The sequence below is a fragment of the Patiria miniata genome, unplaced genomic scaffold, assembly GCF_015706575.1.
Source record: "Patiria miniata isolate m_02_andy unplaced genomic scaffold, ASM1570657v1 HiC_scaffold_7, whole genome shotgun sequence".
NCBI classification, from domain to species: Eukaryota; Metazoa; Echinodermata; class Asteroidea; order Valvatida; family Asterinidae; genus Patiria; species Patiria miniata.
In genome coordinates this window covers 7637828-7650374 of record NW_024037074.1, presented here as the reverse complement: position 1 = coordinate 7650374, position 12547 = coordinate 7637828, and the positions used below count along the sequence as shown (strand labels likewise).

General features: G+C 41.5%; 2 protein-coding genes across 2 annotated transcripts; both read right to left on the bottom strand.

Annotated features, from left to right (window-relative positions):
• Positions 1–130: 130 nt before the first annotated feature.
• On the bottom strand, positions 131–3271 carry LOC119746086. Its single transcript, XM_038222876.1, has 3 exons — positions 3107–3271; positions 1858–1950; positions 131–438 (listed from the first exon to the last, which is right to left on the bottom strand). The coding sequence occupies exons 1-3, from the start codon at positions 3146–3148 to the stop codon at positions 172–174; spliced, it is 402 nt and encodes a 133-aa protein (XP_038078804.1). The 5' UTR covers positions 3149–3271; the 3' UTR covers positions 131–171.
• A 3303-nt stretch (positions 3272–6574) lies between these two features.
• On the bottom strand, positions 6575–12102 carry LOC119745924 (mucin-5B-like). Its single transcript, XM_038222601.1, has 8 exons — positions 11997–12102; positions 11132–11194; positions 10176–10252; positions 9250–9463; positions 8874–8950; positions 8524–8731; positions 8244–8344; positions 6575–7351 (listed from the first exon to the last, which is right to left on the bottom strand). The coding sequence occupies exons 2-8, from the start codon at positions 11184–11186 to the stop codon at positions 7169–7171; spliced, it is 915 nt and encodes a 304-aa protein (XP_038078529.1). The 5' UTR covers positions 11187–11194; positions 11997–12102; the 3' UTR covers positions 6575–7168.
• Between the last annotated feature and the right edge of the window lie 445 nt (positions 12103–12547).

Here is a 12547-nt window from a genome sequence, read left to right as displayed (position 1 = left end):
GCCTATACGCTGGTAATCTTTTGATGCATCTGGTCAGGTCTACACAGTGCAACAGATATAAGCCCATTCATTGCTATTCAAGGAAATCCTATACAATAGCACTGCCCAGGTCTCTTCGCTAGTCTCTCAACCAGCATATTAGTTACCAATCACAGACTGTCTGTCGGTCAGTCAGTCCTTTGGGACCAGCACAAATTTGCAGTTTATTTGATTAAACCATGCAGACGTAGAGACAAAACATTGCCAAAATTCTTGTATTATTTGGAAGAGTTGGACATTCAAGTGTATTTGTCCGTTCCAAATTTTCTGCACAAACAGAGAAAAACCCACAAATGTTATCTCCTCAGATGCTGGATCCATCTCTGGCACTGCGGCATCTTCCTCGCCTCCAGCAGGTGGAATGGCATCAACCTGCTGCCCGGGATTATCTGGAAGTGCCTGCACAGATCACAAAAACCAAAACAGGAAATTCCAAATTCCTTGTTGTGGAACAGATTACAACAGCATATTACTTTTTTTTTATTAAAAGAAAAGAATAGATTTGCTCGGCATTGAAATAGCAACCTCATCTTCACTCAAGGAAAGAAGTTTTTGGTTACTATTCCATTTCCACATGATGGTTTTAAGCGCTATCTGTGAATCTGTGCGATCAGTCGATCACGCTATGGCATTTGATCGTGTCGCCATTGGTCGATCATGCCACCATCTGTTGATCCCTTTTCCTTTCTAATCCACTGCTCTGAAGGATTGCTTTGCAATAGGGAAGTAAAGTCTGAGAATTGCTACAGGATCGACTGATCACACAAGTGCATATAGCGTGCGATCGTGTGATAGCACAGATATCCACCGATCGAGCCGAACAATGGTTCCTTGTAACTTTGGTGGACTATTTTCCAGGGTTTGATACTAGTAAAAGTACATGTAGTAGGACTATTATTCAATATCAGAAATCTTTCTTGTGTTATGCCATTTGATATAGATTCGCAATGATGATTTTGCAATGCCGTAACGATAGCAGTTGAAAATCCATGGCTGCCACATTAGGGTCCTACTAAAGCGCGTCAACAAGCGTCAACAAGCTTAAGTAGTCGTTAAGTGCGCGTCAACACATTTTGTATAGGCCTTTGAACAATAAAAACAGCTTTATATGGTAGAAAAAGCAATAATGAACATCTTCTGCATATCAATTAAAGTTAAAATTACTTAAAAAGTGGTTTTCAAGCGCGAAATCTACGACGGGTTTTTCGGTTTAGTATTGGCCGCCATCTTGTTTGAGATACATACTACGCATGCGTGGAGTGTACCATTCACGCGTAGGGGTTTCTTTATACGTTACGCTTAGGAATTAGGAAAACTATTTTTTTTCAATTATAAATTATGCAAAACTTGCTCACGGTACTTGGCTAATTATTTGAAAAATATGCCGACTGACACTGTTCACAATGTCTGCCAAAAAATCCCAATGCAAAAACCAAACGAGGTTTCGCTAAGCGTAACGTATAAAGAAACCCCTATGCGTGAATGGTACACTCCACGCATGCGTAGTATGTAGATCTCAAACAAGATGGCGGCCAATACTAAATCAAAAAACCCGTCGTAGATTTCGCGCTGGAAAACCACTTTTTAAGTAATTTTAACTTTAATTGATATGCAGAAGATGTTCATTATTGTTTTTTTCTACCATATAAAAGCTGTTTTTATTGTTCAAAAGCCTATACAAAATTTGTTGACGCGCACTTAGCGACTACTAAAACTTGTTGAAGCTTGTTGACGCTTGTTGACGCGTGTTGACGCTTGTTGACGCGCTTTAGTATGACCGCCACATTAAACTATAGCCTGTATTTTTACTTCACTTACATCTTGTTTTGACAAGCCTTCATCCTGCTTGTCATTGTCCTGTGATTCAGGAGATGTTAAATGAAGAAGACTGATGTCCTCCACATGCAAGGGCTATAAGACAGGAATTTAAAAAAAAAAAAAAAAAAAGTTGAAATATTTTATAAGACATTAAATAAGACACTCGTGACATATGGGAGATTCTACCAGCGAATCTCCCATGTCATGAGCCTAGTGAGCTGGAAATTTCAAGCTAACAACATAAAACTACAAATGAATCCCAAAATGTTGAAAATGAATCTAATGAGGTCCATATTATTTGGACTAGATGTTCCTTGTCAAAACATGCACGTTTTGGGAGGTCTTCAAGTAGGCCTAGACTGATTTGAGGCCTTAAGTGAAATTTGAAGAGGCATCTAAGAAAATTTTGTGGACAAAAAACGCAGTAAAATTTGAAACTCATTTTTTTCCCTTCGGTATTTTTTTTCTTCTAAGATATGACGTACTTTTATCATATAGGCCTATACGTCAGAAAGTTTCAGCGCAAAATACATTATAAAAAGAAGGAAATTGGAGCTAAGGCCAAAAAAATAGTTCTGCTTCCGATTACATGACATTCCAAAATAGGGTAGGTAGGCCTATGTAGGGAATTTTTTTGTGTACGATCATATGGAGGCGTCTGCGTGCAGTCAAGGGTAAAATGTAAAAATTGATGGTTTTGGGTGTTTTTTCCGATTTGTCCCATAAACAAATAAGGGTAGGGGCTTTCAGAATAGGGTAGGTAGGGAAACCGGAAGCAGAACTATTATTTTTTGGGCCTAAGGCATTGCCATTTTGAAAGAAAACACTTTTTATAAATTATATTCACGATCCATTTGATGAACAGTTCATCCAAAAGTTTGTCAATTGTCATATTCCTTTTACAAAATCAAACAAACAAAAACACCACCAGTGACCCCATAGGGCCTACCCTCCCCCCGGAAAAACACGAATCTGACCAGCATGACCAGTACTATATGATTACTTATAATTATAATTACTCTGCACAGAACCAACACAGACTGGGGTGGGGTTTTTTAAGACAGTTTTTAGCAATTAAAAGTTAGGCCCAGTGCGCTGTCGGAAATAGGTGTCTTTCAGTTTAAACGTGAACAACAACACACATTGGTATACGGAAAGTCATGAAAGTTGCACGCTAAATCATGAATTTTCTGTACTGACATGTCATAACAACCTTCACAATCACCAGACCACAAAAAAGGTGACTTACCAAACTAACAAATAGAATGACGCAAAGTAGAATGCCATTCATTTTTGAAGAATTGTTTTTTGTTGCGGGTCGAAATTAAAATCACGAAGTACGTGTGTGTACCGATGTCATGGATGTAGGCCGCGCCGGCTACGTACGTGCGGGCGTGTTTAGCTTATGGGTCAACATGGGTTAGCTAGGGCGCCATTGCGCAATGTGAGCGGGGGGAATCCCCGCTGACGTCTTTAAATCCCAACTGCGCAACTAATTTCCTAGGCGGGCCAAATCACGATTAATTTTTGCTGCTAGTAGGATGGAACGCCGTATTATCGCGGTACTTATCACGTTTCTCATTCGGAATAGAGATTGCCAACTAACCTTCCAGAATTGTCCTGTCATATGTGTAGTATAACTCTTCCTTTTTAAAAAAAAATCTGACGGGTGGTGTGGTTTATTCCGTGTACGATGCCTGTGAAAATAGACATGCGCGGCGTGTGCGAACGGAGTGGACTCCCTATTATCGCGGTATGCGGGAAGTGGTTTTTATAATGATCCCAACTTTTTTGTTCATAGTTTATGTTTGACCAAAACACCCCCTGAATAAAGTCTGATATTTTCCCCGTAACGTTCAATTTGATTAAAGACAAAATGTCTGCAGGATGATTTTTTAAGACCCTGCCCTTCCCCCGAAAGGAGAACACAAATCCCTGAGGCAAGTCTACTTTACGGCGATTGAGGGCGCCATTCACTTTACACGGTGTGCCGTTTTACTTTCGCTAACGCGCGGTGCTTATTTTGATCCCGTAAAAGTTGTTACGATTTCGCGCTGCAAATATCGTCGTTCGACTTTATTTTACATTTGCAGCTGAAGAATGGGAACCAGACAATGGAACTTTCATGGACAGAGCGCAATTAAAGATGTATGTTAAAATATAAACGGTACCTTTTAGCAGACACGGTGAGGGAAAATTTTGCAAGTTTTGGAAAACGTTAATATTTATTAAAATCGTTAAAAGTCCCGAAAGACACAACATTTTTTAATCGTCCTTTTTATACAACTCGGTAGAAAATCCTTGATGACTGGTGAACTGGATAAAAATCGCCACTTGAAGGAGTTTTGACACTGTAAAAAGAGAAATTTCCCATGCCGCGATAATAGGGATGCCGCGATAATAGGGAGTCAGACTATACTATAAGGCCGTGTCCGAAACGGGCTTCCAGAGCTACGGCTACGTCTATTGACAGCGCGTCTCCGCGTATTTCTAATGGAGCGAAGACCTAGACCTAGCTCTAGACAACAGATTCGGATGCAGCCTTAAGTTTGAGGGCCATGAATTGGAGGGTTTGTAAAAAAAAAAAGGACGGAAGCCATGAACAGGACTGCGAGCTCGTACTTCTTATCTTCCGTGAAAATCTGATTAAATTGGGTCCTGAAATCAGTGAGCTATTTTGCAATGGAGCGTAGGCATCACGTCTGGCCTAAGTACCGTCCCGCGCTGATGAATAGCGCCCCTTAATTCGCCTGTGGATGCATGACGGCAGTGTGGGGTTATTCTGTCAAATTCATCTCGCTAGTATAATTTCTCTTTTTGTCGGGTGTCACAGCTCAAACTAATTTAGAGCCAACCTTCGATTTCATGGAAACGATTTGGTGGTTCAGCTTCAGGATCGTTCTGTCACTGATTAAATGGACGATCGAGTTTGATTGGTCCTGTAAATGCGCCTAGCTAGATCAATTGTTTAACCCCCCCCCCCCCACGGGCTGCCCCACCCAAGGGAGAGATTGTCACTTTTGAAGTGACAAAATCCCCACCAGGCTCGGGCAAACTTAAAGTGACAATCTCCGACATACATACGTGGGCCGCAGTGATTGCCTTTTTACGCCAATGGTATTGGTAACAATGTTTTTGAGTGACCAAAATTTATCCCCACTCTGGGGCTGAAAAAAAAACATGACCAAATCCCGACATCGGACCCAGGGCAGCGGGGGGGGGGGGGGGGGGGGGGGCATTTGATAGGCACATTGTCGGTGATAGTGTTACACCTGTTTTACTAGACCCGTGTTGTACAAATACAAGTTCCGTTCATAAATCAAAAACCTGCCCTACTAGTACTAGGCTCTTTTCCACAAAATTAAGCGGAAAGATCAGTTCCATACATGGGAAAGAATTCCATACACGGCCACCACTCTTCTGCACAAAGTCTATGGGCCATGACAGAAAAAGTATTATCAAAGAATTTGTGCACTCCTAAAATAGTGTTTCTTCATCAGATTTACAACTTTTGGTACTTTTCGGGTCAAATTAAGGAAAATGAGTGGTGGCTAATTCTTTCGAATTTCCCATACATGTACCTGAACATGTACATCACTGTGCACAAACCCTATGAGACTGGTCGGAAAATGTCCAAGTGTTTTCTCAGTAAATGCTTCAATATCTTCCCTGCTAAATTTGACTTTTAGGACATATTTTAATATAATTGTTATTGCTTTCTGATGACCGATATCTGTTAGGCCAAGTACAAGAATAACCAGTTTCTCCTCCCCACCCTCTTTCTTCAGTTTCCGCCTGCCCTTCTTTGTTTTTAAAAATCACATTTTGTCTTTTACTTGTTTCCAACCAACCAACATAATTTTAAAAGGCTTTTGGTTATTTTTATTTGTGGGGGTGGATACAGCTTTAAGTAGACTTTGTTTGTACACATTCTACCATTTTTCCGTATCAACTCCGGACTTTATTAAGATTGCCGCAAAACGGTGGAATAGTCTTGATTGGCGATGGTCATTTTGTTAACGTAGTCGTTGGTATCGCAACATGAATTACTGGAGAAGAGATGTCTGTTTCACACAAACATCTGGAACGTTTTTGGTTTGTTTGGATCAAGATTCATAAACTTGCCCAGTCCCTCCGAGTCAGCCTACAAAATAGTCGATGTTGCGCCCTCTACCGGTGATTAATACAGCGTGGCTAATCAAGATACGGTGGAGCATCACTGTGATGATAGGGAAAAACACATTCAATCACCCCAAAAATATATTTTGCTGAGTATTGACCGAAGACTTCAGTACTGGTACAAGTACGAAGGTAGACGTACAAGGAGACTTTTATTCTACAGACCACAACCATGCATTTTTGGGAATGCTGTACAAATTAACTATAAAGTCAATCGAAGTTTAAGGTCCTTATTGCATAGAGTTTAATGCCGCGAGACGGTTTCCACACTGAAATCATTCATTACTGGAGAAGAGAGTTCTGCTAAATTAGTTGCATGTATCGATGCGAATTGTGGTCCTTTTTCGAAACCGTGACTTTGGCCTGGGCTGTGGTCCCGTCACTCCCCGTTAGGTCTCACTCAAGCTTGTATTTGTACATGCTATCACACACGCCAAGGTCTACACAAAATTAAACATTTCCCATACAGCAAAATGCATACGTCGGGATATGGGTGAATTTTGTCTAGCCGAAAACAATGAAACTACACAAAACAAACTTAACATAATCGGATTCAATTTATTGCCATTATAGTGAACAGTCAGTCCAATCCAAAATTACGAAACCACCACCCAATAGCACGGAAACCGAACCTCGTGTTAGTAGATTATTTTGTGGCTTTTTCCAAGTATTCAAATAGACCATGCAGTATAAAGCAATATTGCGCAGTACGATCTCAGTGTTATCAAAATTACTGTGCATTCTTGTGATTTAACTCTGACTAGTAAATTATGGTCTTAAATGAAGCTTTCCTCTGTAATGCATTTTGGTCCCCAAAAGTCCCCGAATTCCCAATGACAAAACTTAATCATTTAAAACTAAACTGTCCAACAATTTTTCGCCACCAGCTCTAAAGAGTGAGATAATGTTTAAAATAAGGTTAATAAGACCTTATACTATAAATGGCCTGTAACTGTTTTATATTTCTTAATCGAAGCATTATTGCGTCTAGCTGTAGCAGAAAATCAAACCCTCAACACCTTCCAACAATCTGACCCACTCCAACGTCCCACACAGTTGCAAGAAGGGCAGTGTCGGCTCATTGGTCTGTACAAAGTAACGGTACCAAACCAATGGATCATTTTGAGGCGAACTAAGGACACAAGAAGCGAACCTCGTAGTTCAAGCAGGACTGTCCGGAAGTTTGGTCAGCATTGAGGCAGACGAGTCCCTCAGAGGGAGTGCATTTGGTTTTGAGCTCTTGACCGGCGTCGCTCCAGTTCTGATTGGTTCCCCGGACGCGGCATTGGATGTCAATTGGCTCTTTACTGGAACACTGGGTTGACAAAATCAAGGAATTTGACAAAGTAAGAGATCATGATAGGACAGTTTATCTCTAGAAGGGCACAGTCAAGCTGTCACGAAGTTCCATAGGCATTGCAAGTGGTATCAAAGCAAACTCAAACTAAATGTAGAAGTTGAAATAAACTAATCTAAGAGACAGTCCTTGTGGCAAGAGCGACAGTTTCTACAGGAAATGTAAATGAATCATAAAACTTGTTTTTGTAGTTCGGAATTGTTGCCTTTGCTGTTGCGCATCCGTGCATTTCAGTAAGAATAAAGAAACAAAATCCGGCTATGGGACTGAGCAAAGATTTAAAGCTATAGTCCATCATTTGCAGCCATCCAAAAAGTAATTGGCGTAATTATTGTTGAAAAACATACTTGGTTGAAAGATAGTAAGGGAACTAAACTCCCTGTGAAATTATTCTTTCTGGGAAGCTGTCATTTTGAAGTAATCAACGAAAGAAGGCATTTCCAACGGTGATTCTTAAGAAGCACCGTAGGAAAATTTAAGTTAGTAGTTCGTTTTGTTATTCAGCGCAGCGCGCACAAGTATTGGAACGACGCACACGCGCGCGCGGTTGTTATAATTCGTCGGATCAGTGCGCGACGCCGTGTATAGCTGCAATTCAAAACATGATTCAGTAACTTTTGATTTGAAATTGAGATCTTAGAATGCTGCTTTTCTCGGAATGTACAACTGAAGCTTAGCTGAAACTTCACCAGGTTAGTTGCTCAGTATCCTTCATTAGATTTTGAACACTTTTGTTGCTTCAAACGAACAAAATGCACCAATTACAAATGATGGGCTATAGCTTTAAGCAGTTTGATCTCCACCTTCGAAGCAGGAACCACAAGCATAAACTCCAGTCTGGGATACTTACCGGGTTGTGTCCAGAGGCTCCAACGTGCTCCCAGTCACCGGTAGCGGAGGGATAGTCTCGGTTCTTCCAGGACGTCCATCGTGCGCATGATGTACAGGTACCTAGTCACGTGACAAATGGTCAAACAAAATGGTTTAATAGGCACACCATGTGAGACAAAGGGTCATAGTAGTTAAAAGCAAAAGTGGTGACCCACCTGGGGGCAATTTAATCTTTCTTTTTTTTCTGACGGGGCTTCAGATTGCTCACGAACCCATTTTGCTGACATTTTCACACTTACCTATGTTTGGGCACTTGAACCTGACATCGTAATCCTTGCATACTTCTGTGTTCACCTCTGTAGTACAGACTAGACCGTTCTCCCAGTTGCAATCGTAACCGGTATTGAATGCATCTCCAGTAGTGTAGTAGGCGTTTAGGTTAGATGTGTCACGGCATTGGGTACACATTGGGCGAATGCCATTGCAGATGTTGTCGCCATCTCTGTTCTGCAAACCAATTTTTAAAATGAATCTCATTTAAACATTTGTCGTTATTGACTCCGGCCAAGTTACTAGACTTTCCGACTTGGTGCAGGATTTTCATAACAGTACAGTTAGCTTCTTATTGCATATCTTAATGCAAGCTCACCCTAAACGCCGATACGTTTTCCCAGTCCCCGGTCCCAGAAGGATTATCTCTGTCCTTGAATTGCGTCCAGGTAGAGGCTTAAAACAAAAGGGAGACAAAATGATCAAAATTAGTGCATCTACTATTTGTGCAAATCCGGGTCTGCGTCACGCCCATCCTCGCAAGGTCTGACACATGCGCACAAAACAATCCGTGAGGCTGGTCCTCATGCACTATCTCCACATAAAGCCCTGTACTTGCTGTAGACTAACAAGTTATCATTGAACTTTTATTTATTTATTTGGGTTTCGTTTGCAGCCCCAACATGGCAAAGGTAATCACGCTGAACTTGCCTACATTCGCGGTATTGTACATTGTGCAAATAATAAACACCCACCTGTAGACGGACACAGATATCTGATCTCGTAGTCACTGCACAAAGCACCTCCGGGTTGGTCAGTGTTTTTGCACACCACGCCCGCTGTCGGTAAGCAACGAACGGCCAGGGTATCCGGCGCCGATCCAGTCCAACGGGTGAACACGCTTGCAGATCCCTTCACCCGGCATTCCGCAGCGATCGGTTTACAGCCGCCACAGACGTAGCCTAGTTTCTAGAAGGAAAAAAGACTAATGAAAAACTGGAAATCCGGCAACTTGAAAATAACTTAAACCTCCGGGGAAGGGTTCAAGCAAAATCCTTGGGAGGAATCCGTGTACTTTAGCTGCAGGAAGAACGCCTTTTTATTATTATTAATGCTTTACATTAATTTGTGAAGTTGACTTTTATTCAGGCTCGTTACTGTTAGACAATAATCATAATTGTCCTTATGGAGTGTTTCAAAATTAAGGTCTAAAATAACTGAATCTAGTTGTCAAACTAATTACTATAACTGTTTGCACCTGGATAACTACACAAAGGGCTGAACAAAATTTGGGAGTAGCTTTTTTCCCTAAGTTGATCCTTTTAATTGATGTGAAATGCTATGGGATATGGGCTCATCTTGAAGAACGGAGTAAATTCATAATTGTGAGAGAGTTATGTATATACATGTACTTATTGGTTTTGCTGAGACGGCTACTTCCCCTGCGGGTATGAACAGCACTCGTCTCGCCATTATGGATTAAAGATCTTAAATCTCATAAGAATTCAACAGATCCACGGAGCTGCACGTTTGTACATAACAAATAATAATTTTAAGCCGACAGGGCAAAACGAAATGACAAGGTGAATCAATCGTGTGGCGGTGCTGGGTCAGTGAAGCCTTGTGCCATGTTCACCTAGTGTCAAAGAGACGAGCAATAGGCCTACCTAGGAACAGTTACCTTTTGACTACTCAGTGTCTCCCAGTCTCCCGTACCTGATGGGTTATCGCGGTCATACCAAGCCGACCAAGTGTGACCTGCATTAGATGTAACCAGACATTAATGTTAACCTCTTTATTAAATATTTATGCTTTTCATGTAGAAAACTCTCAGACGTTTTTTGTTTGTCGGCCCGCTCGTACTCCAACCCATGTTCATGTATGCCAAACTAAAGGTACGATGATGATGGTCCTTCCCCAACCTTAATAGCTTCAGAAGCCACTGCGATGTCTACGATTTTACTAGCGTGTTAAGAAGACGCCATTGTCAAGCTTTTAAAGTCTCCATTCAAAGATTATTATATTATTTGAGGTTCATATTTTTGGTTAGGAATATATTTAAAGCTAGCCTTGTTCGATGCGGTCTCTCGGCTTTTTGTCGAAGGGAGATAATCGGGCCCTGCACCCACAATCAACGCGGCTACGTGCGAGTACGACCCTTGTCCGTACGAACGGCTAACACAACCAGCAACACACACGTGAGTACGGACTGTACGCACGGTGTAATAAGGCAGTAAATGTAGGCCTACTGCCGCGTGGCCTGTCGAACGACTGTTACGCGGACTAGCTCATGCATGTACTGTGTGTGCATGGCTGTTGTCTGTTGTACGAGTACGGGTGTGTACGTGCGTACGTGCATGGAGCAAGGAAAACGGATGGTACGTGCAAGCATAGCCTCGCTGTATGGTACAAGTTGCTTTCTCACTAGCAGCGTACGGGCATCGATATGTGCACGCAATTATGCCTTGCCAAGTTGATTAGGGATTTTCTTATCGGCAATTTTTTTTATCAGCGAATCGATAAGCCCAACGCCTTGGTCAAGGCTAATTTAAAGCCGGATAAAAAATCAAGTAAAGGGACACAAATGGGAAGCAAGTAGTGGAAAGTAATTTGTGGGAGTCTTATTAGCGTAACTACCTTGAATTGATTCCACAGCCAGTATACAACAAACCACAAAAAGGGCGGTCTTCATCTTCAGTTCTACAAATAAACCAGAAATGACAAACAAACTGATGAAGTTCTGGCAGCAGCAGCTGCAACAACAACGACAACAACAACAACACCAACATAACAACATTTTACTAACAACATGGTTGCCTACAGATGGACACCCAGTCTCAGATCTCGATAAAAAATATGCGTCCTGGCAGACCCCCCCCCCCCCATTAATGCTAATCCCCCTTTGCCACAGGGAACTTTCAGGTGTTCCAACACCTCCAAATGTAGACCACACATCAGAGAATCGGACTCCTTCACCAGCCAACCGGTGGTACCACCCATAAGACAAGGGGTCATGTCACCTGCACCACCACTAATCTAATCTATTCAATATCTTGCAAAGTATGTTATGTAAGGTGAAACAAGAAAGTGAATAATAACTAAGAATCATTTTTTGTCTTTGCCTTCTCCTTTTTACCACAGATACGCTAGATCGGTTGGTCTTACTTCAGAAAAGAATGACAAATTTACAATTGATTCAACAAAAGTCAATATGAAGAATTCCAAACTGTAAAGGAATTCAAAGAAGGACGACTGATTCGTGTAGGGCGTACTCCATATAATTACAAAATCGGTGGTCATACCAATTAGGCTTCAGAATTAAAACTGTCTCTTCATAACATACCAAGCTAAAAGGGAGGCCAGAACAAAACAATTATTAAAGTATTTAATTTGTATTTAAATAACAAACTTTGCGCTGCATAATTTATACCCAACGAATCAAACCTGTCAAAGATAAAACGTTGAGATACAAAAGTATCAACGCGCAGAAAGTTTGCTTTACCTGTTTGAGATATTCTTTCGAAACCAGGTGGTCCTCTCTTGCTCCCCTCGCTGACGTTTCTGAAGTTGGTCTCCCCAGCTTCGGCGACGACTTAAATACAATAAACAACTTGTCCATTCTACAATTTGATTGGCTAAACGAAGAGTGACGACAAACCAGGATATGGTTCGGTCAAGGCTGAATAGCTTAAACCTCTCCTACGCTGCCAGGCCACACACAAGTGACTTAACTAAACAAAAAGTGCCGATCTCTTTCCAACGTACATTGTTGACAAAAACCGTTCCACACGCACTTCACGGGGGTAATCAATAAAGTTTAATACTGCTGTTCATGTTGCGACTCGCTGTGTACTTGAACTGTTTGTAATGTTCGGTCAAGGCTGAATAGCAGAAGCCTCTCCTACGTGCCAAGCCACAAACAACTGACCTAACTAAACAAAAAGCGGCGATCTCTTTCCAACGTACATTGTTGGCTTAAGATGTGAAGAATATTCAAGGACACACTGCAATATCTGGGACAGGTTCCCACCGTTGATTTTTCTTGAAATCTTA